The 18325-nt window shown below is 42.5% G+C and overlaps 1 protein-coding gene across 2 annotated transcripts in view; it reads left to right on the plus strand.

The window, feature by feature from the left end:
- TP53BP1 (tumor protein p53 binding protein 1) overlaps positions 1–18325 on the plus strand; it is a 111583-nt gene that overhangs the window by 57377 nt on the left and 35881 nt on the right. The window contains exons 16-18 of one of the 2 annotated variants that reach the window (XM_066276870.1): positions 6780–6872; positions 14973–14999; positions 15140–15623. In XM_066276870.1, coding sequence (XP_066132967.1) covers positions 6780–6872; positions 14973–14999; positions 15140–15623 — 604 coding nt within the window. The remainder of the gene's footprint in view (positions 1–6779; positions 6873–14972; positions 15000–15139; positions 15624–18325) is intronic. The other variant, XM_066276871.1, reaches the window with a different exon arrangement.

Here is an 18325-nt window from a genome sequence, read left to right on the forward strand (position 1 = left end):
CACTACAGGAATAACTTAAGAAGCTAGAAAAAGCTCAATTTAACCCTGAATCCAAAAGATCTAGAAAAAGAAAAGCAAGTAGAACCCAGAAGAAGTAGAAGGAACGCAATAATAAAGATCAGAGTGGAAATAAATGACATAGAGGCTAAAAAAAAAATACAGAAGATCAATGAAACCAAAAACTGGTTCTTTGAAAAGGTAAACAAGATAGGTGAACCTTTAACCAGACTCACCAAGAAAAAAAGAGAGAGGACTCCAATAAAATTAGAAATGAGAGAGGAGAAGTAACAACTGACAGCAGAAATACAAAGGATTGCAAGAAAATACTATGAAGAACTGTATGCCATAAAATTAGACAACCTAGGCGAAATGGACAAATTTCTTGAAACATAAGACTTTTCAAAAACCAATATAAAAGAATCTGGAAACCTAAACAGACCAATTTCATCAAATGAACTTGAAACAATTATCAAAAAACTCCCAACAAACAAAAGTCCTGGGCCAGATGGCTTCACAGGCGAATTTTACCAAATATTTAAAAAAGAACTAACTCCTATCCTTCTCAAGCTATTTCAAAAAATTCAAGAAGAGGGAAGACTTGCAAACCCCTTTTTTGAGGCAAGCATAATACTGATTCCAAAACCAGGCAAAGACACTACAAAGAAAGAAAACTATAGACCAATATCCCTGATGAACTTAGATGCTAAAATTCTCGAGAAAATATTAGCAAACCGGATCCAGCAATACATGAAAAAAATCATACATCATGATCAGGTGGGATTTATTCTGGGGAGACAAGGCTGTTACAATATTTGCAAATCAATCAATGTGATTCAACACATAAAAGGAAGGAGAAAAATCACATGATAATATCAATAGATGCAGAAAAATCATTTGATAAAATCTAGCACCCATTCATGATCAACACTCTCAGCAAAGTGGGGATACAGGGATCATACCTCAACATGATAAAGGCCATCAATGACAAACCCAAAGCCAACATCATAATCAGTGGGCAAAAATGAAAAGAAATCCCCTTAAGATCACGAACAAGACAGGGATTCCCCCTTTCACCACTCTTAACATAGTTCTGGAAGTCCTCGCCACAGCAATCAAGACAAGAAGAGATAAAAGGCATCCATATTGGAAAAGAAGAAGTAAAACTATCATTATTTGCTGATGATATGATACTGTACATAGAAAACCCTAAAGTCTCAGTCAAAAATACTGGACCTGATAAATGAATGCAGCAAGGTGACAGGATATAAAATCAATATTCAGAAATCAGTGGCATTTTCATATGCCAACAATGAACTGCCTGAAAGAGAAATTAAGAAAACAATCCCCTTTACTATTGCAACAACAAAAAAAATAAAGTACCAAGGAGTAAGTTTAACCAAGGAGGTTAAAGACTTGTACTTGGAAAATTATAAAACATTGATAAAGGAAATCAAGGAAGATATAAACAAGTGGAAGCATATACCATGTTCATGGATAGGAAGAATAAACATCATTAAAATGTCTATATTACTAAAAGCAATCTATAAATTCAATGCAATTCCTATTAAAATACCAATGACATACTTCAAAGATATAGAACAAATATTCCAAAAATTTATATGGATCCAAAAAAGAACACGAATAGCCTCAGCAATCCTGAAGAAGAATTAAGTGGGTGGAGTCACTTCCTGATATCAACTTATACTACAAGGCCATCGTACTCAAAACAACTTGGTACTGGTATAAGAACAGGCATACAGATCAATAGAACAGAACTGAGAACCCAGAAATAAACCCACACCTATATGGGCAATTGATATTTGACAAAGGAGGTAAAAGCATACAATAGAGTAAAGACAGTCTCTTTAACAAATGATGTTGGCAAAATTTAATGGGTACTTGCAAAAAAATGAAACTTTATCACCAACTTATAATATACCATTCACAAAAATAAAGTCAAAATGGATAAAAGACTTAAATATAAGTCTTGAAACCATAAACATTTTGGAAGAAAACCGTTAGTAAACTCTCTGATATCTCTCGTAGCAATATTTTTGCTGATTTATCTCCACGGGAAAGTGAAATAAAGGACAGGATAAACAAATGGGACTATATCAAACGAAAAAGCTTTTGCACAGCAAAAGACACCATGAATAAAATAAAACAACAACCCACACAATGGGAGAATATATTCGCCAATACATCTGATAAGGAGTTAATAACCAAAATTTATAAAGAACTTGTAAAACTCAACACCAGGAAGGTAAACAATCCAATCAAAAAATTGGTAAAAGAAATGCATAAACACTTCTCCAAAGAGGACATACAGATGGCCAATAGGCATATGAAAAAATGTTCAACATCACTAATCATTGGAGAAATGCAAATTAAAAGGAGAGATACCACAATGAGAGATACCATCTCACATCTGTCAGAATGGCGCTCATTAACAAAACAACACTTAACAAGTGCTGGAGAGGGTGTGGAGGAAAGGGAACCCTCCTGCACTGCTGGTGGGAATGCAGACTGGTGTAGCCACTGTGGAAAACAGTATAGAAATTCCTGAAAAAATTAAAAATAGAACTGCCCTTTGACCCAGCTATCCCACTTTTAGGAATATATCCTATGAACACCAAATCACTGATTCAAGTGAAGAAATGTATCCCCGTGTTTATTGCAGCGTTGTTTACAATAGCCAATATCTGGAAACAGCCCAAGTGTCTCAGTGGATGAGTGGATTAAAAAACTGTGGTACAGCCTGACTAGGCGGTGGAGCAGTCGATGCAGCATCGATTTGAGTGTGGTCTCCAGCTTGAGTGCGGGCTAATCTGGTTTGAGCAAGGCTTGACAGCTTGAGCCCAAGGTCGCTGGCTAGAGCAAGGGGTCACTCAGGCTGCTGTAGCCCATATGAGAAAGTAATCAATGAACAGCTAAGGTGCTGCAACAAGGAATTGATGCTTCTTATCTCTCTCCCTTCTTGTTTGTCTATCCCTATCTGTCCCTCTCTCTGTCTCTGTCTTTGTCACAAAAAATAAATACATTAAAAGCTGTGGTACATATACACAATGGAATACTATGCAGCTGTGAGGAAGAAGGAAATCTTAACTTTTGCGACAACATGGATGGACCTGGAAACTATCATGCGAAGTGAAATAAGCCAGGCAGAGAAAGAAAATATCATATGACCTCACTCATTTGAGGAATTCAATCAACAATGTGAACTGAGGAACTGAACGGAGGCAGAGGCGGGATCAAAGGGACCAGAGGCAAAGGGGGCAGAGGGAAATTGGAAGAGAAGGGCAAGAGATTAGTGAAATTATATATACATAACAGCATTATAGAGAACAGGACAGCAAATCCTGGAGGGAAGGGGTGAAGGCATTAAGGGGAGGGGTAAAGGAGAGGAGGCTGAGGGGAACACGGGTGTAGGTGGAGATATATTTGGTGGGACACTTGAATCTATGTAAACACAATAAATTAAAAAAAATAGTGGAGGAAAAAAATAAGTAAGCTGTGTTAGAATATTTTATTTTTTTAATTTAAAATTTTTTCTTTTTTTTTTTTTTTTTTGTATTTTTCTGAAGCTGAAAACGGCGAGAGACAGTCTGACAGACTCCCGCATGCGCCCGACCGGGATCCACCCGGCACGCCCCGTGGGCGAAGCCCTGCCCACCAGGGGGCGATGCTCTGCCCCTCTGGGGCATTGCTCTGTTGCGACCAGAGCCACTCCAGCGCCTGGGGCAGAGGCCAAGGAGCCATCCCCAGTGCCCGGGCCATCTTTGTTCCAATGGAGCCTCGGCTGCGGGAGGGGAAGAGAGAGACAGAGAGGAAGGAGAGGGGGAGGGGTGGAGAAACAAATGGGCGCTTCTCCTGTGTGCCCTGGCCGGGAATCGAACCTGGGACTTCTGCACGCCAGGCCAACGCTCTACCACTGAGCCAACTGGCCAGGGTCAATTTTTTCTATTTTGAGAGAGGCGGGGAGAGAGACAGGAACATCGAGCTGCTTATCTATGTTCTGACCAGGGAGTCCAACCGGCAATCTCCATGCTCCAGGATGATGCTCCAACCAGCTTGAGCTAGGGCTTAATTAAATTTTTTTTTTTTTTTTTTTTTTTTTAAGAGACAGAGAGGAATGGAGACAGAGGGGAAGGGGAAGGGAAGCATTCATTTGTTGTTCCACTCATTCATGCATTCATTGGTTGTTTCTCCTGTGCGTCCTGACAGGATCAAACATGCAACCTTGTCATTTCTGGACTGTGCTCTTAATTGGCTGAGCTAACTGGTCAGGATCCGTATAATACTTTAAATGCTCCTTGTTTCCTCTGCTTAGGTAAAGAAAGCAATACCCACTCTGTTTGAAACAAAGTGTCATCTGTAACTGAGCTCTGTCTAGATTACTTGGTGTCATTTTCTTTCTTTCAGACATTTCACTGTTAAAGCTTTCAAGTATATACAAAAGTAGAGAAATAGTTTAATGAACCAACATGTATTCATCACCCAGTATCAAAAATTACAAACTGTTGCCTGACAGGGCAGTGGTGCAATGGATCAGGTGTCAGCCTGGAACACTGAGGACCCAGGTTCGAAACCCCAAAGTCGCTGGCTTGAGTGCCAGCTCACCAGCTTGAGCTGCGGGGTCACTAGTTTAAGCAAGGGATCACTGGCTTAGCTGCAGCTCCCCCCATCCCTGTCAAGGCACATATGAGAAAGCAATCAGTAAACAACTAAAGTGCCACAACTATGAATTGATGCTCCTCATCTCCTTGTCTGTCTCTGTGTCTGCCTATTTCTCTCTCTAAAAAAAAATTACCAACTCATAGCTATTCTTAATTTGCTTATAAATACTTCCTCTATTCTCCTCCCTACTGGATTGTTTTGAAGTTACTTCTAGCATTATGTCATTTTTATCTATAAATTTCAATACTGTCTCTAAAAGATAATTCTTTTTTTGAACTTAACCCAATACTATCATGCTTTATACATTGACAGTGATTCCTTAATATCATAAATATTCATTATGAAGGTTTCTCTGATTGCTTTAGGTTTGTTTTTTAATGATTTATATGAATCAAGATCCAGACAAGGTTCACACATTGCATTTGATTGAAATATCTCTTAATCTCTTTTAATCTAATTCCATTCCTCCTTTTTTTTCCTCTTAAGTGTTTATTTGTTGAAGAAACTGGGTTTTTACTTAACAACTGTAAAACTACTTTTGCTCCACGCTGTATTGGAAGGACCCTTATTCTTTTCCAAGGGAAATGATTTTTCTTCTGTACCCACTGTTTATTAACTAAGTCATTGACTTTCCTGCCTCTACTGGCCAAGACCCTACTTTAACCTCTTCCCACAGCTGAGTGGCACAGTTTATACACTGTTTCTGCTCACGTTGATGGAGTGGCTGTGGGTGAACTGCAGAAAATGCTAATCGGACTTTCACACTTATAAGACCGTAGTATATTTCCCTAGTATATATTGTACCCTGCTGGTTGGAAATGACTTTCATTTCTGGCAGGACTAGATTGTTTGGAAAAATCTTTGTGTCTTACAATTCTGTGAAATTTACACTGTGGCTCTGGGATGAATTCTGTGGTTTGAAAAAAATTTTTTTTGTATTCCCATATGTCATTTTAATGTTGTGATTATGTAGTAAATGCAATAAGACTGGATATTCTCCTAGAAAGGTATGTTTTATGAAATGGATGACAACTTAATTGCTCTCATTAGTCCTGTTAGTCAATATTACACCATGTAATTCAGGGGAAATTATTCACATGTGAAGTTACAGAGAGCTATGGCAGAAATGGGAATGCTTACGAGTAGATGGAAGGTCAAGGCAGACAAGAGACTTTGCCACTGGCCAGTACAGCCAGAGCAGATGAAGCAATGAGGTCTAGTCCTTGGTGGTGCTGGTTTGTGGAAAGCATGGCAGAGCTCAGGACAGGGTGTTCTATGCATCAGCTCTTTTATAAACCCAAGAAAAACAAAATGGTGGACTCTTACTGATCACGGACTCAAGGCTACTGACTTTGGTTCTGACCTTCAGCTCTTCATGGTCTTGAATCAGTCCTTCTGTATTAGGGTGTAAACTGTCACTTTAAAACAGGGGTCCCCAAACTTTTTACACAGGGAGCCAGTTCACTGTCCCTCAGACTGTTGGAGGGCCGGACTATAAAAAAAACTATGAACAAATTCCTATGCACACTGCACATATCTTATTTTAAAGTAAAAAAACAAAACGGGAACAAATACAATATTTAAAATAAAGAACAAGTAAATTTAAATCAACAAACTGACCAATATTTCAATGGGAACTATGTTCGTCTCACTGACCACCAATGAAAGAGGTACCCTTCCAGAAGTGCGGTGGGGGCCGGATAAATGGCCTCAGGGGGCCGCATGTGGCCCGCGGGCCATAGTTTGGGGACCCCTGCTTTAAAACATTGTGCTTAATGAGATATATCTTACCTTGTTATGTTGAAAAAAAAACAACTGGATTTTGTGTCTTACAGAGTTTTTACATTCTGGACTTTGCTGATTGTGTCTTATGGTATTTAATGTAGTCCTCTCTTTACATTATTTTCTGTGAGTCTTTCTTGAAGTTTTTAGTTACGCTAGTTTGGAACAAGTACTGTGTGAGGAATTTGAACATGTAAGATACCTTGAAGTTTTGGATTCAGAGAAAAGATTTTATTCCCTCTTACCTAAAAGGATAATCTTCAGATGTACAGTATCCTTTCACAACTAACACAGTATATTGCTTTAATTTATTATATTAGTCCTCAGAAGACCATGTCTTTGCTTGCCTCTGCCTGTGAAGCCCGGCAAGAAGAGGAGGTTCGAAGTCAGGATCCCTGTGCCACGCCCACCAGGTGAGCATAATTTTTATAGCATCTTTTGGGCTATATTGATTGATAAAATGGTTGGTACTAAAATCTAGACTATAGTGCTACTATTTTGTGAACTTGAACTTGCCTTTTTATCTGAGGGACTGTGGTATGTTCTAAATGGATTTATAAATTAGATGTCATGAGAAGTTTTATTAACCCTTTGAGTAGTATGAACGTTCTTGTATATCCTTGTGACTCCTGACCATCTAGAGTACAATCGTAACAAAAATTTGTATTCTAAACATGTGTAAGGCAACATTTTAAAAAAGCAAATGTATGTTCTTCTTGTTTTTATAAATTGGTTATCAAACAAACATGATTTTAAATTAATAAAACTGTAAACTGGAACTAATCTCATTTTTTGAAAAAAAACTCACTCCGGGGGGGTGGGGTCAGCGAGCATGAAAAAAACTCACTACTCAAAGGGTTAAATTTTTTATAAATTGGCTTTAGAGAGAGAGGGAGGGAAAGAAAGACAGAAACACCGATCTATTTCTGTATGTGCTCTCACCGGGGATTGAACCCACAACCTTTGTGTATTGGGACAACACTTGTGATTCGACCAAGGCTAAATATTTTATAAATGGAGATTTTTGTTTTTATTTGCCAGTTCTGTCAATTGGAAACAATTAATCTTCATAAATTTATGAAACTGTATAATTCTACATTTCTAAGATTTATTTCAACTTTCTTAGTTTTGGAAGTGTTTATTTTTATTTATTTTTGTGATAGAGAGAGGGACAGATAGACAGGAAAGGAGAGAGATGAGAAACATCAATTCCTTGTTGCAGCTCCTTAGTTGTTCATTGATTGCTTTCTCATATGTGCCATGACCTGGGGGGCTACAGAAGATTGAGTGACCCCTTGCTCGAGCCAGCAACCTTGGGCTCCAGCTGGTGTGCTTTGCTCAAACAAGATGAGCCCGCGCTCAAGCTAGTGATCTCGGGGTCTCGAACCTGGGTCCTCCACATCCCAGTCCAACGCTCTATCCACTGCGCCACCACCTGGTCAGGCCGGAAGTGGTTTTTTTTTTGTTTGTTTTTTTGTATTTTTCTGAAGCTGGAAATGGGGAGAGACAGTCAGACAGACTCCCGCATGCCCCTGACCAGGATCCACCCGGCACGCCCACCAGGGGCGACACTCTGCCCACCGGGGGGCGATGCTCTGCCCCTCTGGGGCGTCGCTCTGCTGTGACCAGAGCCACTCTAGCGCCTGGGGCAGAGGCCAAGGAGCCATCCCTAGCGCCCAGGCCATCTTTGCTCCAATGGAGCCTAGGCTGCGGGAGGGAAAGAGAGAGACAGAGAGGAAGGAGAGGGGGAGGGGTGGAGAAGCAAATGGGCGCTTCTCCTGTGTGCCCTGTCCGGGAATCAAACCCAGGACTTCTGCACGCCAGGTCGACGCTCTACCGCTGAGCCAACCGGCCAGGGCTACGGAAGTGTTTATTTTTAACAGACTGTTTCCCATAGGTCAAAACAAAGATGCCTGACACCCTGGTTTTGTTTGGTTGGGTTTTTTTGAGAGAGACAGGTAGACAGGAAGGAGGAGAGATGAGAAGCATCAACTCGTAGTTATGGCACTTGAGTCGTTCACTGATTGCTTCTCATACGTGCTTTGAACCTGGGTGGGGCTCCAGCTGAGCCAGTGACATTTGAGCTCAAGCCAGCAACCATGATGATTGCATACTCAAACTGTCAACCCAGCGTTCAAGCCAGGTGAGCCCATGTGCAACCTGGCAACCTTGGGGTTTCGAACCTGGGACTTCAGCATCCTAGGTCGATGCCCTATCCATTGCACCACCACCAATGAGGCATCATTCCAAATTTTAAGTTTGTCAGACCTGATGGAATTAAGATTTTCCCATAATTTTTTTACTTTATAATCTCTTAGAACAGCTTTGAAGCAGGATTTCTTTGTATGTGTTACAAAGTATTTCTTTTCTATTTAAATAACTGAAGAGTATTTGTTTGAACTAGATGAGATATACTTAGTATAGGGAAAGAAGATGACAATGGAAATAAGCTTTTTTGTTTTATTTTTTTTAAGCAAATGAAAGAGAGACAAAGGGAGAGAGTGGAAATAAGCTTTTCTTTTATTATGAAGTAGTATCTGTCATCTCTGGAATTTAGTGATTTTTTTTAGTGAAAGGTTATAATAATGTTTGTTAACATGTGTTAACTGTTAATAGTGTTATTTGCAGCATTATTTCTGTATTCTTTTTTTTTCTTTCTTCTTTTTTGTATTTCTCTGAAGTTGGAAACGGGGAGGCAGTCAGACAGGCTCCCACATGCGCCCGACAGGGATCCACCTGGCACGCCCACCAGGGGGCGATGCTCTGCCCATCCGGGGCGTCACTCTGTTGCAACCAGAGCCATTCTAGCACCTGAGGCAGAGGCCACAGAGCCATTCTAGTGCCTGAGGCAGAGGCCAAGGAGCCATCCTCAGCGCCTGGGCAAACGCTGCTTCATTGGAGCCTTGGCTGCGGGAAGGGAAGAGAGAGAGAGAGAGGAAGGAGAGGGGGAGGGGTAGAGAAGCAGATGGGCGCCTCTCCTGTGTGTCCTGGCCAGGAATCGATCCTGGGACGCCCGCACGCCAGGCCGACGCTCTACCACTGAGACAACCGACCAGGGCCTGTATTCTTTATTGATATAAATATTTGGAGGAAACATGTCAGTGCTTTTATGGGACATTCTGATGATTAAATGTGAGCTTGTTTGGATTCTTGGGAATCAGCTAGCCCAGATTATATCCTCTATTGTATCAAGAAGCTTGTTGGATGAAATACTACTTCTCGAGGTTCCAAAATTGGTATGGTAATAACCCAGTAATTACTAATTTATCAGTGGCATTGTATTGCCTTCTTATTATTATTAGAGTATCTTAAAATGAGCCAAGAAGGCCCTGACCGGTTGGCTCAGTGGTAGAGCGTCGGCCTGGCGTGCAGGAGTCCCGGGTTCGATTCCCGGCCAGGGCACACAGGAGAAGCGCCCATCTGCTTCTCCACCCCTCCCCCTCTCCTTCCTCTCTGTCTTTCTCTTCCCCTCCTGCAGCCGAGGCTCCATTGGAGCAAAGTTGGCCTGGGCGCTGAGGATGGCTCTATGGCCTCTGCCTCAGGCGCTAGAATGGCTCTGGATGCAACAGAGCAATGCCCCAGATGGGCAGAGTATTGCCCCCTGGTGGGCGTGCCAGGAGGATCCCAGTCGGGCGCATGTGGGAGTCTGACTGCCTCCCTGTTTCCAACTTCAGAAAAATACAAAAAAAAAAACCCCAAACCCCCCCACCCCCCAAATGGGCCAAGATGCTGGTGATTTTGTTTAGCCTTGATAGAACAAGGGCCTGCAAATCCAGCTGGATTTGACTTCAGGTGCTCTACAGAGAGATCTGTACTGAGAGATCTGCTCTGAGAACTGAGTGATTAGAAATTTTTTGTTAAATATGGAGATTTATTCTCTGTTTCACTTAAGATTAATTTTCTTTAGACTTTTCTGCTAGAATTTCTTTCTTAACATCAGTTTCTAAATCTGGCATATAGTGACCAGAGTAGAATTGTGTAGCTGGACTTAATGAAGAGGGAGAGGTGTGGTTTTTCTTACAGTATAGTGGATTTCACTTGTCTGCTAGAGCTCTTTGTTCTGGTGCTGCAGATTTCTTTTTTATTGTTTCTTGGGACATAAATATACACCATTGTAGTAGGTAGTTTTCAGTTGCTTTATTTATGTCTAAAAATTTATAAACTTGGTAGGACTGGACAACACTTTTTCTAGTATGTGTTGCAATTAAGCTTTTGGTTTTTACTTACTCTTTTATGTTGGCCTTAATCAACAAATCTTGCCAACCAAAACTTGATGTATATTACATGATCCTGGGTGGGAAATGGCTATGATTTTAACATCATTTCATTTGACTGATGCTAATGTAAGAATCAAAAATACTAAAAATTCTGATATTTGATAGGAATCTGCTAAGTATTGTTAATATTACAGTGAGACCTCTCTATTAGTTTGCTGTTGTTGTTTTTTTTGGTATTTTTCTGAAGCTGGAATCGGGGAGAGACAGTCAGACAGACTCCCGCATGCGCCCGACCGGGATCCACCCAGCACGCCCACCAGGGGGCGACGCTCTGCCCACCAGGGGGCGATGCTCTGCCCCTCCGGGTGTCGCTCTGTTGCGACCAGAGCCACTCTAGCGCCTGGGGCAGAGTCCAAGGAGCCATCCCCAGCGCCAGGACCATCTTTGCTCCAATGGAGCCTTGGCTGCAGGAGGGGAAGAGAGAGACAGAGAGGAAGGAGAGGGGGAGGGTTGGAGAAACAGATGGGCGCTTCTCCTGTGTGCCCTGGCCGGGAATCGAACCTGGGACTTCTGCATGCCAGGCCGACACTCTACCACTGAGCCAACCAGCCAGGGCCTCTATTAGTTTTTATAGAGAGAAGAACTGTTCTGATAAACTTTTTTTGGGGGGGAAAAAGCAAAACCTCTAAAATTTATTGATTAAGAATAAAAATGTTGACCTGACCAGGAGGTGGCGAAGTGGATTGAGCATTGGAATGGTCGCTGAGGACCCAGGTTCGAAACCCTGAGGTCGCCAGCTTGAGTGCCGGCTCATCTGGTTTGAGCAAGGCTCACCAGCTTGAGCCCAAGGTTGCTGGCTTGAGCAAGGGGTCACTTGGTCTGCTGTAGCCCCCCGGTGAAGGCACATAAGAGAAAGCAATCAATGAACAACTAAGGTGCTGCAACAAAGAATTGATGCTTCTCATCTCTCTCCCTTCCTGTCTGTTCCTGTCTGTCCCTCTCTGTTTCTGTCACACACACACACACGGAATAAAACACTTGCCCTGGCCGGTCGGCTCACTGGTAGAGTGTTGGCCCAGCATGTAGATGTCCCAGGTTCGATTCTGGTCAGGGCACACAGAAGATGTGTTCATTGGCTTCTCAACCCCTCCCCTTCTTACTTCTGTCTCTCCTTCTCCTACAGCCATGGCTCTATTGGAGTGAGTTGGCCTGGGTGCTAAGGATGACTCCATGGTCTCGTCCCAGGTGCTAAAAAATGCTCGGTTGCTAAGCAACAGAGCAACACCCCATCTGGGCAGACCATAGCCCCCTAGTGGGCTTGCCAGGTGGATCCTAGTTGGGGCGCATGCAGGAGTCTATCTCTGCCTCCTTTCCTCTCACTGAATAAAAAAATAAAATAAAGAAGTTCCAAATAAAACAAAGCTTTGCTTTAGAGTTGAAAATCTATTCAGAAGTTCTACACTAAATAATCAGCTTCTGAAATAAACTGTGTAGGCTTAAAGTTGGGGAACAATGGTAATTGAATTCTTGAAATGGTTAATCAAGTCATGTTCCTTCTAGGTATTAACTCACTTTATTATTTAGCTGTTGATTTGTTAGATGTCTCAAAGATTCAAACGAGTGTTCAGTTTTATAAAGAAGATGAATTGGGCTTGACCTGTGGTGGTGCAGTGGATCAAGCGTCGACCTGGAACTCTGAGGTCGCTGGTTCAAAACCCTGGGCTTGCCTGGTCAAAGCACATGGGAGTTGATGCTTTCTGCTCCTCCCCCCTTCTCTCTCTCTGTCTCTCTCTCTCTCTCTTCTCTAAAATGAATAAAAAAAAATAATTTAAAAAGAAGATGAATTGCATTACCTTAATTGCTTTGTCTATGTTTTTTAAGTGAAAGGAGGGGAGATAGTGAGACAGACCCGGTGACCCCTGTCTGAGGCCGATGCTCGAATCAACTGAGCTATCCTCAGCGCTTGGAGCCAATGCTCGAACCAATTGAGCCACTGGCTGCAGGAGGGGAAGAGGTAAAGAAGGGGGGAAGAAGCAGATGGTTACTTATCTTGTGTGCCCTGACCAGAAATCAAATCCAGGATGTCCATACATCTGGCCAATGCTCTATCCACTAGGCAAATCAGCTCAGGCCAATTGCTTTGTCTTATGCATCTAATATTGATTGAGCATCTGCTGTGTAGCTAACACTGTGCTAAGGAATTTTTATATAAGATCACTTGTAAATTTCCTAAGAGGTAGATGTTACTCATTGGTCTCCTGGTGATTGTATTCTTATCTCTTTATTGGATATATTTCAATCAGTTGAGGTTCCTGACACACAGACACAAGTTGTAACAACTAGATATATTCCAGGCTCTTGGCTAGAACTCTGTTCTAAATCCTACTTCTTGATTTCCTGTTTTGGTAAACTGAGCTAGACAAGATAGAAACCTTTGAGACCTCTCCTCTTTCTTCTTCAAGATCCAGGCAGAACAGTCCTTGAAGGTGAGAGCTCCTCCCAAGTTGGAGACAGCTTTCTCTGTCTAGATGGTTGGCTCCATCTTTCTCTGGCCACATGTTTACAGCAACATATGACATAGTTCCTAGACCCTTTACCATCCTGGATGTTATCTTCTGGGTGTATCTCAGATTATGCCTTGTAAAATGACACCCCAAACTGCAACCAATTCCACCTGTGGTCTTACTTGTGGTCTGTTTGGAATGGATCCTTTTATCTTTATTCTGGCTATTATACCTTTTTTTAAAATTTTATTTTATTTTTTTGTGGCAGAGACTGGGAGAGTCAAAGAGAGGGTCAGATAGGGACAGACAGACAGGAAGTGAGAAAGATGAGAAACATCAATTCTTCATTGCAGTTACTTAGTTGTTCATTGATTGATTTCTCATTACATGCCTTGACGAGGAGCGGGGGCTACAGCAGACCGAGTGACCCCCCGCTCGAGCCAGCGACCCTGGGCTCAAGCTGGTGAGCCTTGCTCAAACTAGATGAGCCCATGCTCAAGTTGGAGACCCCGGGGTCTCAAACCTGGGTCCTCCACATCCCAGTCCGACACCCTATCCACTGCGCCACTGCCTGGTTAGGCGCTATTATGCCATTTAATGTAGCCTAAAAATGCATTAGTTTTAGTTGTTTTTGTAGTATAGTGGCTCAATTTGAACTTGTAATTTACTAAAAAGTTAAAAATTGTGGGTATTTTCTACATGAATTTGCTACTTGTGCAATAAGCTTATTTAATCAGAGTAGATTTTTTGCTGTTCATCAATTGAGAGAATATGATCTTCGTGTAAATTAAATTTATCATTCACTTTATTTTAAGTCCTGTGGTAGGTACTTTAAGTATAAACTTGAATAATACATGGGTGTCACTTTTTTTTTGTTTTTGTTTTTTTTTAGAATATAGTTTACAGTTACATGTTTCCATTCTTTTTTTTTTTAATTTTTAATTTTATTTATTCATTTTTAGAGAGGAGAGAGAGACAGAGAGGGAGAGAGAGGAGAGAGAGACAGAGAGAGAGAAGGGGGGAGGAGCTGGAAGCATCAACTCCCATATGTGCCTTGACCAGGCAAGCCCAGGGTTTCGAACCGGCGACCTCAGCATTTCCAGGTCGACACTTTATCCACTGCGCCACCACAGGTCAGGCCGGTGTCAAGTTTTTGTGTAACTTGCTCACTTGGAGTTAATCTGGGCCTTTTTATTCTGGTGTATTGTTAAGGATATTTAAGAAAGCCGCTAGGCACCTCAGAACTTCATGGTATCTGGTTTACAGGAAACAGTCATCAAATGCTTATGAAATAAATAGGTCACTGATAGCCAGATGGTAAGATTAATAAAAAGAAATAGACTGTATCCTGAGGACTCTTTGAGGCACCAAGTCATTCTTGAATGGTTAGTTGCAGATATACCAGTATAGCTAGCAAAGCTAGAATCTCACCTACAACTGTCCTTTATAGATCAGGTTTCTTTTGCTAAAATTGTTGGTTGGGGTTGGGTGTATCTAAAATGCTAGGAGTCATTTAAGTAATGTTAGAACCATTTATAAAGCCAAGAAGTACACTTGTACTAATAGATCTTTTTTTTCTCTTTTGTTTTCTTTTTTTTTAGGTACCTTTAATTGATACTTTTTGAAGTAGATCCCTAAGCTGCCTTCATTGGTTGTGACTTCAATAATGGCTCTATAGCTTTTTGTTTAATTTACTTCCTATGTCAGAGTTCATAGCTAGTGATGGGATGAAGTGTTATGGCTATTTTATCATCATAGTGGTATAGTCTTGTGTACCATTGGTTTTTTACAGGAGTGAAATTATGAGAAACCTTATAAGGTAATATTCTTACTCATTTTATTTTCTCCCCCACATTTCTCAAATTGTCGGTTATGCCCCCTGCCTTACCAGTGTACACACATATGTGTGTGTGCATGTGCACTTACTTAACATGGTTTCTTTATATGGTTGATTCTCAGGGGGAACTTACTCTGTTTTCCAAGTACTCAAGATGAAGAGGAGAAGGAAAACTTGGAAGATGACCAAAGGACCGGGCGGCATCCACAAACTATGACGCCCAGTAGTCCTGTCAGAGATCCGCCTTCTCCTGCCTCCCAGCAGATGGCCACACAGGAATCATCCAGTCTCCAAGGGGAAGCAATGGAGACAGATACGCTAGAAGGCCAGAAAGAAGGGTGGAATACCAATCAGGAAAAATCTAGTAAGGCCTTGATTGAAAGGCCCAGCCAAAATAATGTAGGAATTCAAACCACAGAGCATTCCCTGTGGGTCCCAGAAACTATTTCAGCAGCAACCCAGACTGTAAAGAACGTGTGTGAACAGGGGACCAGTACAGTGGATGAGAACTCTGGAAAACAAGATGCTTCAGTGCAGACTGAAAAGGGTACTGGCGAGAAGCCAGTCAGTGCTTCTGGGGATGATACAGAGTCACTTCATAGCCAGGTGAGAGACCTTACCCGGTATCCCAGAAACCCTGTTTTTGACTTTCTGGATTCCTGGTGATTTATTTTTCCTGAGGCTGTTTTTTTTTTTTTTCCCCCTTTCTTTTTTTGGGGACAGAAAGAGAGAGAGGGACAGATAGGGACAAACAGGAAGGGAGAGAGGTGAGAAGCATCGATTCTTCATTGCAGCTCCTTAGTTGTTCATTGATTGCTTTCTTATATGTGCCTTGACGGGGGGACTACAGTAGAGCAAGTGACCCCTTGCTCAAGCCAGAGAACTTGAGCTTAAGCCAGCAACCATGGCGTCATATCTATGATCCCATGCTCAAGCCAGTGACCCTGTGCTCAAGCTGGTGAGCCCGTGCTCAAGCCGGTGACCTCGGGTATTCGAACCTGGATTCTCTGCGTCCAGTCCTATGCTCTATCCACTGTGCCATCGCCTGGTCAGGCTGGATTCCCAGAGATTTTAAGTTGTGGTACTTTTACCTCATGATAATTCTTTTCTTTTTTTGACTGAGATAGAGGGAGAGTCAGAGAGAGGGACAGAGAGACAGAAAAGGAGAGAAATGAGAAGCATCAATTCTTCCTTGGGGCTCCGTAGTTGTTCATTGATTGCTTTTTCATATGTGCATTGATTGCTTTCTTTTATGTGTGACAGCGGAGCAAGTGACCCCTTGCTCTAGCCAGCATCCTTGGGCTCAAACCAGAGACCTTTGGACTCAAGCTAGTGACCTTGGGGTCATGTCTATGAACCCACGCTCAAGCGAGTTACCCTGTGCTCAAGCTGGCGACTTCAAGGTTTCGAACCTGGGACCTCCACATCCCAGTCTGATGCTCTATCCACTGTGCCACCACCTGGTCAGGCACCTAATGATAATTCTTAACAGTTTTGTACAGACCAGTGATTAAAAGATAAAAGCAATTTATTCAGGATAGAAAAAGGGTAGTAAAAATTATGGGTAGTATAGCCAATAAATAGTTTTTTAGGGAAAATTGGAATAGTGCTAGAAAGAGTTTGTCAAGTAGATTTTTTTTTTTTTTTTTTTTTTTTTACAGAGACAGAGAGAGAGTCAGAGGGATAGACAGGGACAGACAGGAATGGAGAGAGATGAGAAGCATCAATCATTAGTTTTTCGTTGTGGCACCTTAGTTGTTCATTGATTGCTTTCTCATATGTGCCTTGACCGTGAGCCTTCAGCAGACCGAGTAACCCCTTGCTCAAGCCAGCGACCTTGGGTCCAAGCTGGTGAGCTTTGCTCAAACCAGATGAGCCCTCACTCAAGCTGGCAACCTCGGGGTCTCAAACCTGGGTCCTTCCGCATCCCAGTCTGACGCTCTATCCACTGCGCCACCGCCTGGTCAGGCTCAAGTAGATCTTTACTAGAAAAGAAAGCCAGGAATATAGTCTGGGTCCTGTAATCTTTTAACCTGTTCAGTTTTTTTCTTCTGCTCTCATTTTTCATCTACTTTTATAACTGTCAGAGCTAAATGGTTTTTTCTTCAAGTCTATTTCACCATGGTTCCCAGGAAGGAGAAAAAGCATGAAGGATAATCAATCATAGCATTAGAAACAACAGACACAGGAATAGAGAGATAGGGGGAAAGCCTCTGAGTGATTAGGGCAGGGGTTAGAAACTTATGGCTCACGAACCAGATGTGGCTCTTTTGATGCACCTGGCTCGCAGGACAAATCTTTAATTAAAAAAAATAACGGCCTGACCAGGCGGTGGCGCAGTGGATAGAGCGTCAGACTGGGATGTGGAAGACCCAGGTTCGAGACCCCGAGGTTGCCAGTTTGAGTGCGGACTCATCTGGCTTGAGCAAAAAGCTCGCCAGCTTGGACCCAAGGTCGCTGGCTCGAGCAAGGGGTTATTCGGTCTGCTGAAGGCCCACGGTCAAGGCACATATGAGAAAGCAATCAATGAACAACTAAGGTGTCGCAATGCGCAACGAAAAACTAATGATTGATGCTTCTCATCTCTCCATTCCTGTCTGTCTGTCCCTGTCTATCCCTCACTCTGACTCTCTCTCTGTCTCTGTAAAAAAAAAAAAAAAAATAGGCCCTGGCCGGTTGGCTCAGTGGTAGAGCGTCGGCCTGGCGTGCAGGTTCGATTCCCGGCCAGGGCACACAGGAGAAGTACCCATCTGCTTCTCCACCCCTCCCCCTCTCCTTCCTCTCTGTCTCTCTCTTCCTCTCCTGCAGCCGAGGCTCCATTGGAGCAAAGATGGCCTGGGCGATGGGGATGGCTTCTTGGCCTCTGCCCCAGGCGCTAGAGTGGCTCTGGTTTCAACAGAGCGACGCCCTGGAGGGGCAGAGCATCGCCCCCTGGTGAGCAGAGCATCTCCCCTGGTGGGCGTGCCAGGTGGATCCCGGTCGGGCGCATGCGGGAGTCTGTCTGACTGTCTCTCCCCGTTTCCAGCTTCAGAAAAATACACACACACAAAAAATAATAATAATAATAACGTTAAAAATATAAAACATTCTCATGTATTACAATCCATTCATTTCCTACCGCTCATGTTCATGGTTGCAGGTGGCTGGAGCCAATCACAGCTGTCCTCCAGGACAACACTAAATTTTTATTGGATAATGTGTAACATACATGGGTCGTTGTATGACTCTCATGGAATTACATTTTAAAATATGTGGCGTTCATGGCTCTCTCAGCCAAAAAGTTTCCCGACACCTGGATTAGGGAATGC

This window comes from Saccopteryx bilineata, chromosome 4 (assembly GCF_036850765.1).
Source record: "Saccopteryx bilineata isolate mSacBil1 chromosome 4, mSacBil1_pri_phased_curated, whole genome shotgun sequence".
Classification (NCBI taxonomy): Eukaryota; Metazoa; Chordata; class Mammalia; order Chiroptera; family Emballonuridae; genus Saccopteryx; species Saccopteryx bilineata.